Genomic DNA, 17,962 nt, shown 5'->3' with positions numbered 1-17,962 from the left:
TAAGGACTTAGGAAGCATGTAGAAGGTAGGAGCGTGGGGAATGGTAGGGTTTAGGAGAGAGATGGACTCCAGGGAGAGGTTCTGGGATGGGGTGGAGTTTGAGGAGAGACTGGAGATTCTACTGGACTTCTGCAATGGGGTCACTGTGGCATGGTTTGTAGGTGGATGAATTTGACAGATGCTGGAGTTCTTATGCCAGGTAATCCTTGCGGTTCAAAACAACAGTGGTGGAGCATTTGTCAGCAGGTAGGATTATAAGGTGAGGATCAGTTTTTAGGTGGTGGATTGTGGATCTTTTTGCGGATGTAAGATTGGTTTGCATGTTGAGGGATTTGGGAAATTATGGTGAGGCAAGATTTGAGGTTAAGAAATTGTAGAAAGTTAACAGAAGGTGATCTGGGGGCAGTGGGGGTGGATCATGGTTGGATGTAGGAGTGAACTGAGTCAGGCAGGGTTCAACATTGGTCTTAGGTTTTGTCTGATTGGTAGGGTTGGTGGCGAGAAAGTGTTTCCACTGTAGGGACCAGGAGAATGAGAGAAAGTCTTTAATAAGTCCTGCATGATTGAATTTGTGGGTGGGGCAAAAGGTGAGGCCTTTGTAAATATGGCCTTTGTTATATGGATTCCTGGTATTTTTAAAAATATCAAACAGTCCTACAAACACACAAAGGAGGTAGCTTACCTAACCCTCATTTGACCAATACTTGGGTATTGGACTGAGCTTGGGTATCAGAATTGGATAGGACTGATAGAGGAAATAGAGAAGATACAAGGAAGAGTAGTGTGTTTAATTACAGGTTCATTTAGTAATAGGGGAAGCATCAAGGAGATGCTCAGCCAGTACCAGTGGCAGACTGCAAGACACACATTCTGCATCATGACATGGTTTACTGTTAAAATTTTAAGAGAGTACATTCCTAGAACAGTCAACCAATACACTGCTTCCTTTTATGTATATTAGTCAGAAAGACCATCAAGGTAAAATGAGAGACATTCAAGGCTCTCCTATATAAAAGATACCAACCATTTCCTCCACCAACTCTCCACAGTTCCTGTTCCTTTACCACATGGTTCCCTGCTCATCACTAATGATGCCACCCCTCTTAACACTAACATCTCTAATGCCCATGATCTTACTGCTATTGAATACTACCTTCCCAACACCCGACGGATTCCAAACCAACCACCTCCTTTCTAGTCGCCATGAACAACTATATCCCCACCCACAATTACTTCTCCTTTGAAGACATTACAAACAAATCCAGTGTACAGTTATGGGCACCCACATGGCACCACCTGTGCCAACCTATTCATAGACCATCTAGAGGAATCCTTCCTAAGCACCAGAATCCCAAACCCCTCACCTGGTTGAGATTCATTGATGCCATCTTTGTGATCTGGATCAAGGGTGAGGACACCCTATCCACATTCCTCCACAACCTCAACATGTTCTCCCACATTTGTTTCACCTGGTCCTACTCAACCCATCAAGCCACCTTCCTCGATGCCAACTGTTGACATTCAAGGCTTACTGAAATTGTCCTTCCTGAGAACTGTTCACAGTGGGAACAGCGAAAGCAGGGAGTGACAGTAGTACACTAAGTTTCCTCCACCAAAACCAGTAATGTGGTTTGCAGAGTATAGATGTAGATGGCTATAAATGAATTAGGTGCTGCATTACTGAAACAATATCAAACATTTCACCACCACTCTCCCACTAACAACTACTTTGTATTATGTCAGTGAGAAGTGCTGGTCAGCATATCTTCTTTCTCGCAGTTCCTGTTCCATAATCCTCTGCTAGTACCCTACCTAGTCCTGTAACCTCACCCTCACATTTACAATCCTGTGATTTGCTATGCAGTAACTTCCCACATCACTTCTGTCTCAAAGAGAATATTGGCTTGAGTGCATATTTATTCCATAAGAAACAAATTTATATGCATCAAATGAAAGTTCAGTTGTGAAAGATGTAAAGTTGCCTTTTATCTATGTGAACTATTGTTTCAGGTGAAACATTGTAGTTTTAAAACATATTTTGCTGGTTTTTCTTTTCCTTAGATTCACCTCTGTAACAAATACTTGATTTGACTGGCTTGTTATATCAATTAGAAAACAATATTTATTGATTTAATTACTTTCAAAACGTTTCATTCACAAGCAAAAGTCTAATTCATACTTGCGTGGTTGAGTGATACTAACTGACCAACTCTTACATCTGGCAAACTGTTCCACTTAAGCAACATTTATCAAGGTGATTTTTGAAATGTTACCTGTTCTTATTGTAATTCTATTTTTAGATGGCAAAAATCATATATGTGTTTTCCTGAATTCACACATCACTTTTGTGTTTAATTAATGTTCTATCATTTGTCTATACGTTTATGAATTCCTATTTTTCCAAACATGAATTGATTAAATGTGTTGTTATTGTGGTTCTTTCTACTATAGCAAGTGAAATTCAGCGCAACATTTAGAAAATGTGAAATTTGGTGATTTGATGTTGCAAAATAGATTTAAGTGTTCCCACTTAACCAAAAATGAGGATATAACCAGTATTTTCCTTTAAATTCCTCATTCATTGTGTTGGATGGAAATATAATTTCTTAACAAAGCTATCTACTCCTTAATATTATTTCACTTTAGTTGTACTGATAATTTGACAGCACAATCATCCATGACAAAACCTGCTACTACATTTCAACATTCTTTTTCTAGATTCACAACACTCTTTAGTGAAGCTGACAGAGTTATATGTTCCTGGATGTGTTATTTGTGAACTGAATGTTAGGAAGATATATTAGTAGTAGAATACCCAAGTTGCCTGAGCATTTATTTACTCCAGTCTTCTAATGGAGAGGGGAAAGAAATTAACTTTGTTTGTATTGTAATACTGAATAAATTTCAGTTACATGTATTCAGAAATTATAAATCATTCAACAAAGACATGTGTATACATAATTCCAAATTAATAAGTGCAGTATCCAAATTAAGAAATATATTATGCAAATTACCTGATCAACCTTGTCCTTTGTATATCTTTCTCTCCTCTCCCACCTACTCCATCACATCTTGTCTCTCTTCCACCTGTGTCCCTACAGTCTCTACCACTTTCACCTGTCTCCTCACACCCTCTACCTCTTCTACCCCACACCTTCTTCCTCTTCCACTTGCCACCTGGGTCCATCTTCCTTTTCCACCTGCCGAGTATCCCTCTCCACCTTCCACATGCCTCATACGTCCTCCTCCTTCCATCTTCACTCTTTCCATCTCTTCCTCCTCCCTCTGTGTCCATCTCTTCCTCCCCCCTCTCTATACACATCTCCTCCTACTCCTCTATTACACACAAGAGAAATTAGCAGAAAGGACAACAGCACATCAATGTTGTTTACAGCTGCTTCATTCACTATTTCATTATCTTTAATGTATTGTTTTGAATTACTTGGTTACAGCTGATATGCAACTAATGAGTCAGCAGCTCATTCAGCTGAATGTTCATGGTCTGTGGCAGTCTGAGTCAACACTAACGCCAGTTCCAGTTGTTGGCTGTCCAGAAAGACCTACAGCACCTCACTGTTCAGGTGATCCAAGAGATAGATTCCTAATAATTTGAACAATGGAAAATCCAGGGTGGAATGTAACAATATCACAAAAGGAAAATTGCTACTCACTATATAGCAGAGGTCAGATTCACAGATAGGCAGAACAAAGAGACTGTCACAAATAAGCTTTTGGCCAATAACACCTTTGTTGAAAGTAGACAAGAGACACGCAAACACACATTCACTCAAATGCAACTCACTCACACATGATTGCAGTCTCTCGCAGTTGAAGCCACAGTGGCTTTGGCTGCCACAGACTGCAGCTATGTGTGAGTTAGTTGCATTTGTGTGAATGTGTGTGTGTGTGTGTGTGTGTGTGTGTGTGTGTGTGTGTGTGTGATCTTTTTTCGACATAGGCCTTGTTGTCTGAAAACTTATATGTTACAGTCTTTTCGTTGTGCCTGTCTGCGACTTAACATCTCTGCTATTATTTAATTTGATAATTAATTATATGTGTTTGATGTACAGGAAACTGAAGTGCAAAAGTTACACTTTAAACAAAATGAGAAAAGGCAACAACTAGTGTAGAACTGAATGGTGAGTTTTGCATACCCTCATAACAGCACAGTAACTTAACCAACCAACCAACACACACAATGGCCCTCAAACACGCATGTGCACACACACACACATACACACACACACACACACACACACACACACACACACACTGACACACACATGTGAATGCACTTGTCCTTAGCGACACTGAGTTTTGTGTATTGTTAATAGCTCATGCAGGCAGGAGGGGGGCTCTGTTCAAAAGCTCAATACTTTTGCAGGCCTTTTCACTGTACCTGTCTGTGACTCAATGCTTCCTCTATGAAATGGTTGGCAATCTTGAGTTGTTGCTATCCATGTTGGACATATTATTTTTCAATTAAGTTGACATGCCTGAAATTTTTATAAATGATCTGTAGATGAATGAATGACTAACTAATTAACTAACTTTAAAAAGTGATACACAAACTGTACTTTGTTTTGATGACATAAGTATACTAATGAATGTTTTAAACTCAACCACAATAGACACATCTCAGATGGTAGGTTAACAGCTAACTGTTTAAGTCTTAACCCCCCATAAGTTTATAATTTGTGATTTCATACAAGCAGTAATGACCTGTTAGCACATTAGTTCATTTGTTTCCATGTCTGGTTGGGATTTCTAGAACTTAGCGACTCTGGTGAGTTTTTTATTTGCCAACCAAGATCTGCATAGTGCAAGATTGTTTCAGTAGAGGACACGTGAGCAAGTTGTCTGATCTTATGAGATCCACACTCACAAGACATGTCTCCATCAGCTGGAAGGATGACCCATTTTTTCATGTTGTTGAATGGTACTTAAGATAGGTAAATAAATTAGTAAAATCAATGTGAAGTGAAGTAGAAATTAGAAAATAAATGAAAAACTTAGTTTAGTTTAGAAGAGTGACACACTGGCAAACAGCAGGCAGAGCAGCAGTGGCAACGGCCAGTGCTTGCAAGTCAGCACATTCAGGAGAAGCCATCGCCCTCCCCACATAAGCGGAAGCTGTCGATTCAGCCATCAGGGCATTGCCCGACCGGCTCACATGTTTCTCAATTGTCACATGTGATCAAAAGCCCTCGCCTACATTCCAAGAGCCAATGACTGACGTTAAGAAGATTCTTCGAGAAGCTTTTCAATGTGACAGAAGAGGCAATGACCGTGAAGTCGTTCACCTCCAGTGAACTGAAGTAAATAAATATGCGAGATGCAGTGGGCCCGACAGTAGTTCAGTTTCGGTTTGAGTTCAGTTCCAGTACAGTTCAGTCAGTGCTGAAGACCCTCATGCAGGAAGAGACTACATCGTACATAGAAGCACCAAGTCTGCCGCTGTAATGGAATAGCAAGCAGCAGCCTCGCTGCCAGAGGACTGAAGTTAGAAGGTATTTGAAGTCTGATTTTTATGTACCCGGGTGACTCGTGAGGATGGGAAGGAGACGGCCTCACATCAGCAGTCACCTGTGAGGTGGTGATGAAGATCTGACAGCTGAAGACTGGCAAGCTGGAGTCCATTGTTCGAGTCCAGGACACTGACCTTCCCCCGCCAGACCGCTCCGCTGGCCGACGCACAACACTGACACACGTGGCCGCATGGAGAAGAGAAACATTGGGACGCCACATCCAAGGTATCACCATCAGATTCACGACTTTGTTCTCAATAATTAAACGGGCCACCTCAAGATGCACGTCTCCAGTCAACTGGGCGAAACAGTGACATGAGATACACACCGCCAGGCGTAATCAGATGCCACCGCTCACACAGCAGAAGGCTTTGCAAACGACACAGCTGCTGATCTCCCAGCCAGAACAATCCAGTAAGGAAACCATTGTACAAATCTTTCAATAAGAGTTATCTTATGTAAAATGCTGTTTCATTCTGCCTCATACCCGAACCAAGGAAGAATCCACCCTGCCCACATGTTGTTAAGAGAGAAAAAGTAATTTATTTAGTGTTTTTCACCCTTACATAATGCTTTAGAATCAAATGCCCTTTGCAGTAATGCTCATCCTGATAATTGACTAGCATCAAAAGAGGTTACCCAGTTTCAATGTTGCCCTTGCAGTGGGGGATGTCCACAGTAGATGACTGAGTAATCTCCATAAGGGGAAGTACAGTTCATTTTCTCAGGCTAGCTCTTCCTTTGCAGGGATATCTAGCAGCTGCTTACTCATCCACTAGGTGATGTGGTTAGGCTCCAGTGTTCTGTCCCATGCTTGAGTCATGTTGATGAAGCTCTTCTTAGATTTCAAATGACAGATTATACCTCAATGTTCATACAATGTATGGTGGGGATCATTGCTCATTCAGCAATGATGGCCCTTCTGGCATTCAAGGGGGAGAGGTGTTCCAATAGTTGGGTAGAGCTTGTCAACAGGAGTTGGGTTCATATTTTCAAACAGGATTTGGACAGTCTCATTGACTACAGTGTTGAACTGCTGAGCAGATGCACTCCACCCAGCCATGGTGTACTCTGAATCTGTTACACATTCAGAAAAAGGGGAAGTTTTCAAGATGTGAGGACTAGTGCTCCAGGTAGTGGCTAGAGCTTCATCAAAATATTTTTTGCTGCATTAACCGTCAGCTTTGTGTCATGCCTATGCTTTTTGTAGGACAGTTTACAGTCAAGAGCAACACCCAGATATACTGGTGTCAGGCGATATTGAAGTCATTTACCTTGCATGTGACATCCAATTCTCACCAGGCTTCTCTATTCCATTAATGAAATGTGCAATCTGGGTCTTGTTTGGATTTTGCCTTAGATGATTGACATTATCATAAAGGCTAAGCATATCCAGTGATGAAGTCAGCTTTTCTTCTACCCCTTCAGACTCCTTCCCTCACTCTGAAATGACATGACTTTCCTGTAACGGGATGATCATTAATGCAAAAAATAAAATAAATAACTAGAAACACAGTGCATTTAATTTCTTAGGGTCCAGTTGGCTAAAAAATTAAAACTGAGTTGAAACATAAATGAAGTAATCAAGAAGATCAGTTCTGTGTGTTTCTCCCTCTCTCATTGTAATGTATTTATATTTGTAGTGTAATAATGGGTGCTGGTGGTTTTTGCTTAAATTCTGCTGAGAATCTGTTCTCTCTTTGCTAAACAACATGGGACAGAGGTAATGCTACTTGCTCACCTGTTGCTAATTAATATTGATTGTCAGTAACTTCAGACATTGGTTGCATTGTGGTGCTAGTGTTTATGGTGTGTGTGTTGTCTTTCTGTATATGTCCCACATAATGAAGTTTTAAATTTCCTTTCACAGTGCTTAAAAGTTGCATAATTTGTGTTACTTCTGCATGCCACATCTGAAGATGACCCTGAAAAGGCTCAAATACTAGTTAATGCCAATAAAAAAAAGTTTTCATAACTGATTGGTTGCAGTTATCTGTCTTTATACGCAAATTAATCTATATATGGTATTAACAATTAGGTATGTACTAAGTTATTTTGCATTGGTACAGATTAGCAACTACTTTCTTTGTTTCTTACAGGAACTTGTTATATATCGTCCTGCTAGAGTACATAATTCCATTTTGAGCCCTAAGTAAAAGGACAAAATCTACGTGAAAATTATTTTTGTGTTTGGTATTGTATTTGTGCAAACATCATTTCAGCTGAAACTGATTTTTATTGTCAGAAACAAAAACCATCTTTTGATTGCTGCAGACATGCATGCTACATGCTGAGCTGAGTACTGTGTCATTATCGTCTAATGCATCTTATGGCAATATGTGGACTGTGTTGGTTTCAACCTCGGCTGGGGTTAGCCAAGCAGCCGGCTTTGCTCTGTGCTGAGCATTTCTGGTGTGCTTTCTGTGATGTCTCTTTCAGTTGTTCTAAGATTTTTCACTGCCAAGATGAAAATTGCTATGTGGTTAAAAATAAATTTCTGATGTTAAAGCTCCTCTGTAAATTAATGGTTTTACAAATTTGAGAGATTTAAGACAGCTTTTCCTTCAACAGTTTCTGATTCAATTTTGGCAACCCATTCTAAAAATAACTATCACTTTCAGATACTTCAGATGCTGAAAAAACTATCAGTTAAATCTCATGCTGAAATGTGAGACTGTTGTGTTACACTTGTTGATCTATGCCTCAAGACTGTCACAATCAGAGTCTGTTGAGGAGTTATCACTTATGTTAGTGTCGAATGATTTATCCTTACTGTGACTCTTAATGAGTCAGCTCATCAATAGTGCTGAATAAAACCCAGACGTCATGTTTAAACTCAACATCACTTAAGGAGTGGTAGAGCTGATGAGTTAATGTATAAAAAGCAGTCAAAAGGACTAATGTATTGAGAGACATTCATTAAAATGAATAACCCGGATGGTGTAACACTGTGCCAAGATGTGCTGGCCGTGCACCAAGGCATGTTTAGCCACAGGGTGATCCTCATTACCAACAAACACTGTCTGCCTGTGTCCATTCATGTGAATGTCCATTATCTGGATACTTCCCACTAACACCAACCTGTCAGAACTCCGGAGATCGGAACTTGCCCTTCAGCATATCCTCTCTTCTCGTTATCCGCCAGGCCTCAATCTCTGCTAATTTCTAATTTCAATTTGCCGCCGCTCATACCTCACTTGTCTATCAACAACATCTTTGCCTCTGTACTTCCGCCTCGACTGACATCTCTGCCCAAACTCTTTGCCTTTACAAATGTCTGCTTGTGTCTGTGTATGTGCGGATGGATATGTGTGTGTGTGCAAGTGTATACCTGTCCTTTTTTCCCCCTAAGGTAAGTCTTTCCACTCCCGGGATTGGAATGACTTCTTACCCTCTCCCTTAAAACCCACATCCTTTCGTCTTTCCCTCTCCTTCCCTCTTTCCTGACGAAGCAACCGTTGGTTGCGAAAGCTTGAATTTTGTGTGTATGTTTGTGTGTCTATCGACCAGCGAGCACTTTTGTTCTGTACGATAGATAAATGAATATTTATTACCACACGTAAAAAAAGGGGTTGTACAACAAAGTTCATACTGAAAGAGTAAATAACTAAAATATTTAAAGCCATTTCTTCCCCATTTTAATCCATTCATTTTTTACATAATAATTTTTTTTTCTCATCAAACTGGCGCCCAACAACGCGGGGCCTGAATAAGTAGTGGCTACAAAATACCCATGAGATAATTAGGGAATTATTGTAGTCGAACTTTGTTGGAGATCAATTAATAATTTTTTTGTGTATTGTATGTATTGCCTAACCAATATTGTGTGGTAATACCTGTATATGATTTTTTGCATGAGAACACTATATACCCAGAGGCAAGCTGAAGAAGAGAGCTCATTATATCAAAAAATTAATTACCTACCACAATACCAGGGGGCAGCTGCACCCAAGATAGATCACCAAAAAGTAAAGATACAGTGGAGTTGTCCTGTGGATAGTAAAGTAGCCTCAATGCGGTGTTCTCCGATCATTAGTGGTGTGCTTGTTGTTAGTGTTTTTTTAAAAAATAACAGGATATTTGAGTAGTTAGTCATCATAGTATATAATAAGTGTGTTTCAACAAATGACTATTTCTTGCGTGATTATGTCAGTGAAACCTGAGTGTTAGGATATTTAATTCAGATTTTGTTTCTTTTGTTGACTATGGTTAGATTGCGTAGTCAGCAAAATATAAACATGGATAATGAACAACAGTTAGCAAGCAGTGATACCGAGTTAGAAAGTGGGGCACAAAGCAATGTTAGTGGCGTAGTTCAGGAAGTACAATGTGAGAATCTGGGGGCAGAAGGGCAAGAAATGTTGCTACTGCCAGCCAGTGATTCAGTTGAAAGTAGAAACACTGTGCCACCCACATGCACTAGACACGAACAAGAGAGTGGTGAGGTGTCAGAAGTGCAATCATTAAGAGTTATGTTCGAGCGCATGCTCAGTTTCCAAGTTACATTTTTGCATGAACAAGCAGAGCGTGACCAGAGATTGGTAGCTGAATTTGCACGTAAGCAAGCAGAACACGTGATGCTATGCAAGCAGAGCATGATAGAGAACGTGATGCTATGCATGTAGAACAAGAAACGGAACATGATGCTAAACAAGCAGAGCATGATCGATGCCAGCATGAGAGGGACTTGCAGTTAATGCAATCTTTGGAAGCTATGCAAAGTGAGATTGTTAGTTTGAGACAAAACTATGAAACCATACCCAAAGCGGTGCAAGAACTGAGCGAAAGAGTAGATAATATCCAGGTGGCTAACGCCAGTATCGTAGATGAAATCAGTGTACTGGCTAACAGGATAGAAAAATTAGAAATTTACATAAGTCAAGCAATAGAGCAGAAAATGTCCGAACAGGCGAACAAAATTGAAAAGGAATTTACGAACTGGTTAGAGGCAAAAGACACCGAACTTAATCAAAAAATAGATGAGAAGGCGCACGCCGCGATTGGGACCAATGACTTGGGCTTGAGTGCGGAAGTGCAGGATGTAAGAAGGGCGGTGCACACTGAGATTCCGCTGTGGCAGCGGAATGTCAACTGTCGTCTTGCGGAGCTGGAAAGCAGTTGTTGCACGGCGACACACAGGCGTGTGTGACTCCAGCCAGGTCCAACAATTATAGGCATATAAATACAGCAGTGTAAAATTGTGACTGCGAGACAGAAGAGGCAACCAATGTTAGCGAAACAAACAAATGTCACTCCAAAATAGTGATTGAAGGAAGCCTGATTAGAAACCGACAATTTCAGATCTTTACAACGGAGAAGAAATCTGTTCACCCTGTAGTATTTATCAAGGGATTTAGAAACATTTTGCCTAGTGTTTGGAGTCATACACAGAAAATACAGTACGTTATGTCTTACATACAAGGAGATGCTGCATTATGGGCAACTGAAGCAGCTGACAGTTGCAACACATATGAGCAATTTGAAAAGGTATTCTTGGCCAAATATTGGTCAACATGTATTCAGGAGAGATTACAGAAAGAGGTATATAATCCAGAGCCGTATTCTCCACGATTAGGCAATTTGCGAAAATATTTTGAGAAATACATTAATAAGACCCATTACTGGGACGAGCAGATTTCATCCTGGGATTTGATCAGACTTTTGAAATCACACTTGCCGATACATGTAAAGGAAAAACTTATACACATACCGGAGAACGACATGGAACATTTCTTGTCTGTTCTAGACTCAATTGACCTGATTCAGGAGGATGTTAAGGCAGCCTCTGAACAGGCTAGAAGTAACGGAAACAGTTACAGAAATGGTCAAAATAACACGCCTCCACAAAATAATGGAAACGGTGGAGGTAACAATAGGAGACAAGATTATGTACAAAATGGGAATAGAGGTAGAGACTGGAATGGCAATAGTCCGCCGGTGAACAATGACCGGAAAAGGAGGTTCGATGACCGATATGAAACAGGCTCACCAAGCAATAGTAGATGGAAAAATGCCAGGGGGCCGTGGAACACCAATACCTATAATGATGCAAACCGAACTTGGCCACAGAACCAGAGGCCCAGTCCGGACCGGCAAAACAGTGAAAAATATGACAATAACCGACCGCCACCACAAAATGCTCCAATTGCACAACCGTGGTGGCCGACGCAACACAACTTACACATAGTGGAGGTCAGCGGCACAGAGCAGCCACACCCATCCACCAGTAATAATCCAACAAACTAGATTCAGCCGAGATATGCTCTCCATCGTCGGTTGAGGTTTGGAGTGAGAGCAGCCCGACACAGAACAAAACTTCGGAAATCTGTATCCTCAGGTATAATGACGGGGTACAGATGGGACATGAATTAATAACTGAACCACCCTCGTGCATAGAGGAGCACAAAGACAAAGTACAAGCGATAATAGAGATCAAAATCAACAATACTGATGTGCAAGCAATTGTAGATACAGCTGCTACTGTCAGTGTCATGATATGGACTTATTCAGAGTACTGGGGAAAGAAAAGCGTATGCTGACTTTTCCTGTGAACAATTGCAAAGTCACTGGAGCCATCAGTGCACAGCGACAAATAATTAAACTCCAAGTGCGGGTAGAGATGTATATAGGGGGAGAAGCCATAGTGTGCTCGTTCCTGCTACTAAAGGGTTTAAAGGTAGCCTGCATTTTGGGGGTAGATTTTTTGAGAGAAAGGGACGCAATAATCGACCAAAATTAAGTTTGATGAAGACGGGTAGGAGGATAGAATTGTCCATGCTCAGATCTGAAGAGGTACCTGTGCCTAATTGTAATGCTATTAACATAAAATGTAGGAATCAGTGGATACTACATTTAGACAATCATTCTCTAAGACAAAATCTCTATTATCAAGACGTACAAGTTGATCAATTAAAAGCAAATGTGGACGCACTTGTGAACAAAGTATCACAGTCCGAAAACTTGAACTCAATGCAACAGCAGGATTTGGTACAGTTATTATCTGACTATGCAGATGTATTTTCAGAACGACCAGGAATTGTTAAGGGATATCAATACAATATCGAGGTGAAGCCTCACAAAACCTACTGTCGAGCCTCATACTCCATTCCTTGGTCCAAGAAGGAAATAGTAGCTATCTCTTAGCAGATCCCCAATCAGGGAGAGTACGGGGACTGTATCCACGTAAGGATGTGAAAATATTCCTACAGTAATTGACTAATAGTCCTATGCGTTACGTGTAAAAAGGTACACCATTCTTTTGGAAATGAATGAAGATTAATGATGTGTTATCTGTAGAGATAATGTACTAGTGTAGAAGTATTTAGTTATAAGAATATGATTGACTTTCTCTTTTGTTTATGATTACTTGTGTTATGTCTTCTTTTTAATTAGTGTTAGCTTAAACATGCTCTAAATGTCTGCACACATAACCTGATTAGTGCAATTATTTGTAGTGTTAAATTGTGACAGAGATCAGTCAGGAGGAACATTTTAGACGTGCCAGCGCTTTCGTTTGGTAAGTCACATCATCTTTGTTTTTAGATATATTTTTCCCACGTGGAATGTTTCCCTCTATTTTATATATATATATATATATATATATATATATATATATATATATATATATATATAATAGAAGGAAACATTCCATATATATATATATATATATATATATATATATATATATATATATATATATACCTAAAAACAAAGATGATGTGACTTACCAAATGAAAGTGCTGGCAGGTCGACAGACACACAAACGAACACAAACATACACACAAAATTCAAGCTTTCGCAACAAACTGTTGCCTCATCAGGAAAGAGGGAAGGAGAGGGAAAGACGAAAGGATGTGGGTTTTAAGGGAGAGGGTAAGGAGTCATCCCAGTCCCGGGAGCGGAAAGACTTACCTTATGGGGAAAAAAGGACGGGTATACACTCGCACACACACACATATCCATCCACACATATACAGACACAAGCAGACATATTTAAAGACAAAGAGTTTGGGCAGAGATGTCAGTCGAGGCAGAAGTGCAGAGGCAAAGATGTTGTTGAATGACAGGTGAGGTATGAGTGGCGGCAACTTGAAATTAGCGGAGATTGAGGCCTGGTGGATAACGGGAAGAGAGGATATATTGAAGAGCAAGTTCCCATCTCCGGAGTTCGGATAGGTTGGTGTTAGTAGGAAGTATCCAGATAACCCGGACGGTGTAACACTGCGCCAAGATGTGCTGGTCGTGCACCAAGGCATGTTTAGCCACAGGGTGATCCTCATTACCAACAAACACTGTCTGCCTGTGTCCATTCATGCGAATGGACAGTTTGTTGCTGGTCATTCCCACATAGAATGCATCACAGTGTAGGCAGGTCAGTTGGTAGATCACGTGGGTGCTTTCACACGTGGCTCTGCCTTTGATTGTGTACACCTTCCGGGTTACAGGACTGGAGTAGGTGGTGGTGGGAGGGTGCATGGGACAGGTTTTACACCGGGGGCGGTTACAAGGGTAGGAGCCAGAGGGTAGGGAAGGTGGTTTGGGGATTTCATAGGGATGTACTAAGAGGTTACGAAGGTTAGGTGGACGGCGGAAAGACACTCTTGGTGGAGTGGGGAGGATTTCATGAAGGATGGATCTCATTTCAGGGCAGGACTTGAGGAAGTCGTATCCCTGCTGGAGAGCCACATTCAGAATCTGATCCAGTCCCGGAAAGTATCCTGTCACAAGTGGGGCACTTTTGTGGTTCTTCTGTGGGAGGTTCTGGGTTTGAGAGGATGAGGAAGTGGCTCTGTTTATTTGCTTCTGTACCAGGTTGGGAGGGTAGTTGCGGGATGTGAAAGCTGTTGTCAGGTTGTTGGTGTAATGCTTCAGGGATTCCGGACTGGAGCAGATTCGTTTGCCACGAAGACCTAGGCTGTAGGGAAGGGACCGTTTGATGTGGAATGGGTGGCAGCTGTCGTAATGGAGGTACTGTTGCTTGTTGGTGGGTTTGATGTGGACAGACGTGTGAAGCTGGCCATTGGACAGGTGAAGGTCAACATCAAGGAAAGTGGCATGGGATTTGGAGTAGGACCAGGTGAATCTGATGGAACCAAAGGAGTTGAGGTTGGAGAGGAAATTCTGGAGTTCTTCTTCTCTGTGAGTCCAGATCATGAAGATGTCATCAATAAATCTGTACCAAACTTTGGGTTGGCAGGCCTGGGTAACCAAGAAGGCTTCCTCTAAGCGACCCATGAATAGGTTGGCATACGTGATCTACCAACTGACCTGCCTACACTGTGATGCATTCTATGTGGGAATGACCAGCAACAAACTGTCCATTCGCATGAATGGACACAGGCAGACAGTGTTTGTTGGTAATGAGGATCACCCTGTGGCTAAACATGCCTTGGTGCACGACCAGCACATCTTGGCGCAGTGTTACACCGTCCGGGTTATCTGGATACTTCCTACTAACACCAACCTATCCGAACTCCGGAGATGGGAACTTGCTCTTCAATATATCCTCTCTTCCCGTTATCCACCAGGCCTCAATCTCCGCTAATTTCAAGTTGCCGCCACTCATACCTCACCTGTCATTCAACAACATCTTTGCCTCTGCACTTCTGCCTCGACTGACATCTCTGCCCAAACTCTTTGTCTTTAAATATGTCTGCTTGTGTCTGTATATGTGTGGATGGATATGTGTGTGTGTGCGAGTGTATACCCGTCCTTTTTTCCCCATAAGGTAAGTCTTTCCGCTCCCGGGACTGGAATGACTCCTTACCCTCTCCCTTAAAACCCACATCCTTTCGTCTTTCCCTCTCCTTCCCTCTTTCCTGATGAGGCAACAGTTTGTTGCGAAAGCTTGAATTTTGTGTGTATGTTTGTGTTCGTTTGTGTGTCTGTCGACCTGCCAGCACTTTCATTTGGTAAGTCACATCATCTTTGTTTTTAGGTATATTTTTCCTTCATGGAATGTTTCCTTCTATTATAACCATATATATATATATATATATATATATATATATATATATATATATATATATATATATATATATATTTGGGTTTTAAGGGAGAGGGTAAGGAGTCATTCCAATCTCGGTAGCGGAAAGACTTACCTTAGGGGGAAAAAAGGACAGGTATACACTCGCACACACACACATATCCATCCGCATATACACAGACACAAGCAGACATTTGTAAAGGCAAAGAGTTTGGGCAGAGATGTCAGTCGAGGCGGAAGTACAGAGGCGAAGATGTTGTTGAAAGACAGGTGAGGTATGAGCGGCGGCAAATTGAAATTAGAAATTAGCGGAGATTGAGGCCTGGCAGATAGTGAGAAGAGAGGATATGCTGAAGGGCAAGTTCCCATCTCCGGAGTTCTGACAGGTTGGTGTTAGTGGGAAGTATCCACATAACCCGGACGGTGTAACACTGTGCCAAGATGAGCTGGCCGTGCAACAAGGCATGTTTAGCCACAGGGTGATCCTCATTACCAACAAACACTGTCTGCCTGTGTCCAATCATGCGAATGGACAGTTTGTTGCTGGTCATTCCCCCATAGAATGCTTCACAGTGTAGGCAGGTCAGTTGGTAAATCACGTGGGTGCTTTCACACGTGGCTCTGCCTTTGATCGTGTACACCTTCCGGGTTACAGGAAGTCCTGTAACCTGTAAATCCTTTCGTCTTTCCCTCTCCTTCCCTCTTTCCTGATGAGGCAACCGTTGGTTGCGAAAGGTTGAATTTTGTGTGTATGTTTGTGTTTGTTTGTGTGTCTATCGACCTGCCAGCGCTTTTGTTTGGTAAGTCTCATCATCTTTCTTTTAGATATATTTTTCCCAAATGGAATGTTTCCCTCTATATATATATAAACAAAGATGATAAGACTTACCAAACAAAAGTGCTGGCAGGTCGATAGACACACAAACAAACACACACATACACACAAAATTCGAGCTTTCGCAACCCCTGGTTGCTTCGACAGGGAAGAGGGAAGGAGAGAGAAAGATGAAAGGATGTGGGTTTTAAGGGAGAGGGTAAGGAGTCATTCCAATCCCTGGAGCGGGAAGACTTACCTTAGGGGGAAAAAAGGACAGGGACACACTCACAAACACACAGATATCCATCCGCACACACACAGACACAAGCAGACATTTGTAAAGGCAAAGAGTTTGGGCAGAGATGTCAGTCGAGGTGGATGTAAAGATGTTGTTGAAAGACAGGTGAGGTATGAGTGGCGGCAACTTGAAATTAGCGGAGGTTGAGGCCTGGCGGATAACGAGAAGAGAGGATATACTGAAGGGCAAGTTCCCATCTCCGGAGTTCTGACAGGTTGGTGTTAGTGGGAAGTATCCAGATAACCTGGACGGTGTAACACTGTGCCAAGATGTGCTGGTCGTGCACCAAGGCATGTTTAGCCACAGGGTGATCCTCATTACCAACAAACACTGTCTGCCTGTGTCCAATCATGCGAATGGACAGTTTGTTGCTGGTCATTCCCACATAGAATGCTTCACAGTGTAGGCAGGTCAGTTGGTAAATCACGTGGGTGCTTTCACACGTGGCTCTGCCTTTGATCGTGTACACCTTCCGGGTTACAGGACTGGAGTAGGTGGTGGTGGGAGGGTGCATGGAACAGGTTTTACACTGGGGGCAGTTACAAGGGTAGGAGCCAGAGGGTAGGGAAGGTGGTTTGGGGATTTCATAGGGATGAACTAAGAGGTTACGAAGGTTAGGTGGATGGTGGAAAGACACTCTTGGTGGAGTGGGGAGGATTTCATGAGGGATGGATCTCATTTCAGGGCAGGATTTGAGGAAGTCGTATCCCTGCTGGAGAGCCACATTCAGAGTCTGATCCAGTCCTGGAAAGTACCCTGTCACAAGTGGGGCACTTTTGGGGTTCTTCTGTGGGAGGTTCTGGGTTTGAAGGGATGAGGAAGTGGCTCTGGTTATTTGCTTCTGTACCAGGTCGGGAGGGTAGTTGCGGGATGCGAAAGCTGTTTTCAGGTTGTTGGTGTAATAGTTCAGGGATTCCAGACTGGAGCAGTTTCGTTTGCCACGAAGACCTAGGCTGTAGGGAAGGGACCGTTTGATGTGGAATGGGTGGCAGCTGTCATAATGGAGGTACTGTTGCTTGTTGGTGGGTTTGATGTGGACGGACGTGTGAAGCTGGCCATTGGACAGATGGAGGTCAACATCAAGGAAAGTGGCATGGGATTTAGAGTAGGACCAGGTGAATCTGATGGAACCAAAGGAGTTGAGGTTGGACAGGAAATTCTGGAGTTCTTCTTCACTGTGAGTCCAGATCATGAAGATGTCATAAATAAATCTGTACCAAACTTTGGGTTGGCAGGCCTGGGTAACCAAGAAGGCTTCCTCTAAGTGAGGCATATGAGGGGGCCATCCTGGTACCCATGGCTGTTCCCTTTAATTGTTGGTAGGTCTGGCCTTC

The 17,962-nt window shown here is 42.0% G+C and overlaps 1 protein-coding gene across 1 annotated transcript in view; it reads left to right on the top strand.

Annotated features, from left to right (window-relative positions):
- LOC126191412 (uncharacterized) overlaps positions 1-17,962 on the top strand; it is a 102,143-nt gene that overhangs the window by 72,832 nt on the left and 11,349 nt on the right. The window contains exon 7 of the mRNA XM_049932281.1: positions 3,453-3,581. Coding sequence (XP_049788238.1) covers positions 3,453-3,581 — 129 coding nt within the window. The remainder of the gene's footprint in view (positions 1-3,452; positions 3,582-17,962) is intronic.

Source organism: Schistocerca cancellata, chromosome 6 (genome assembly GCF_023864275.1).
Source record: "Schistocerca cancellata isolate TAMUIC-IGC-003103 chromosome 6, iqSchCanc2.1, whole genome shotgun sequence".
Classification (NCBI taxonomy): Eukaryota; Metazoa; Arthropoda; class Insecta; order Orthoptera; family Acrididae; genus Schistocerca; species Schistocerca cancellata.
Note: the sequence above shows the minus strand (reverse complement) of the source record. Positions and strands in the feature narration are given on the sequence as shown.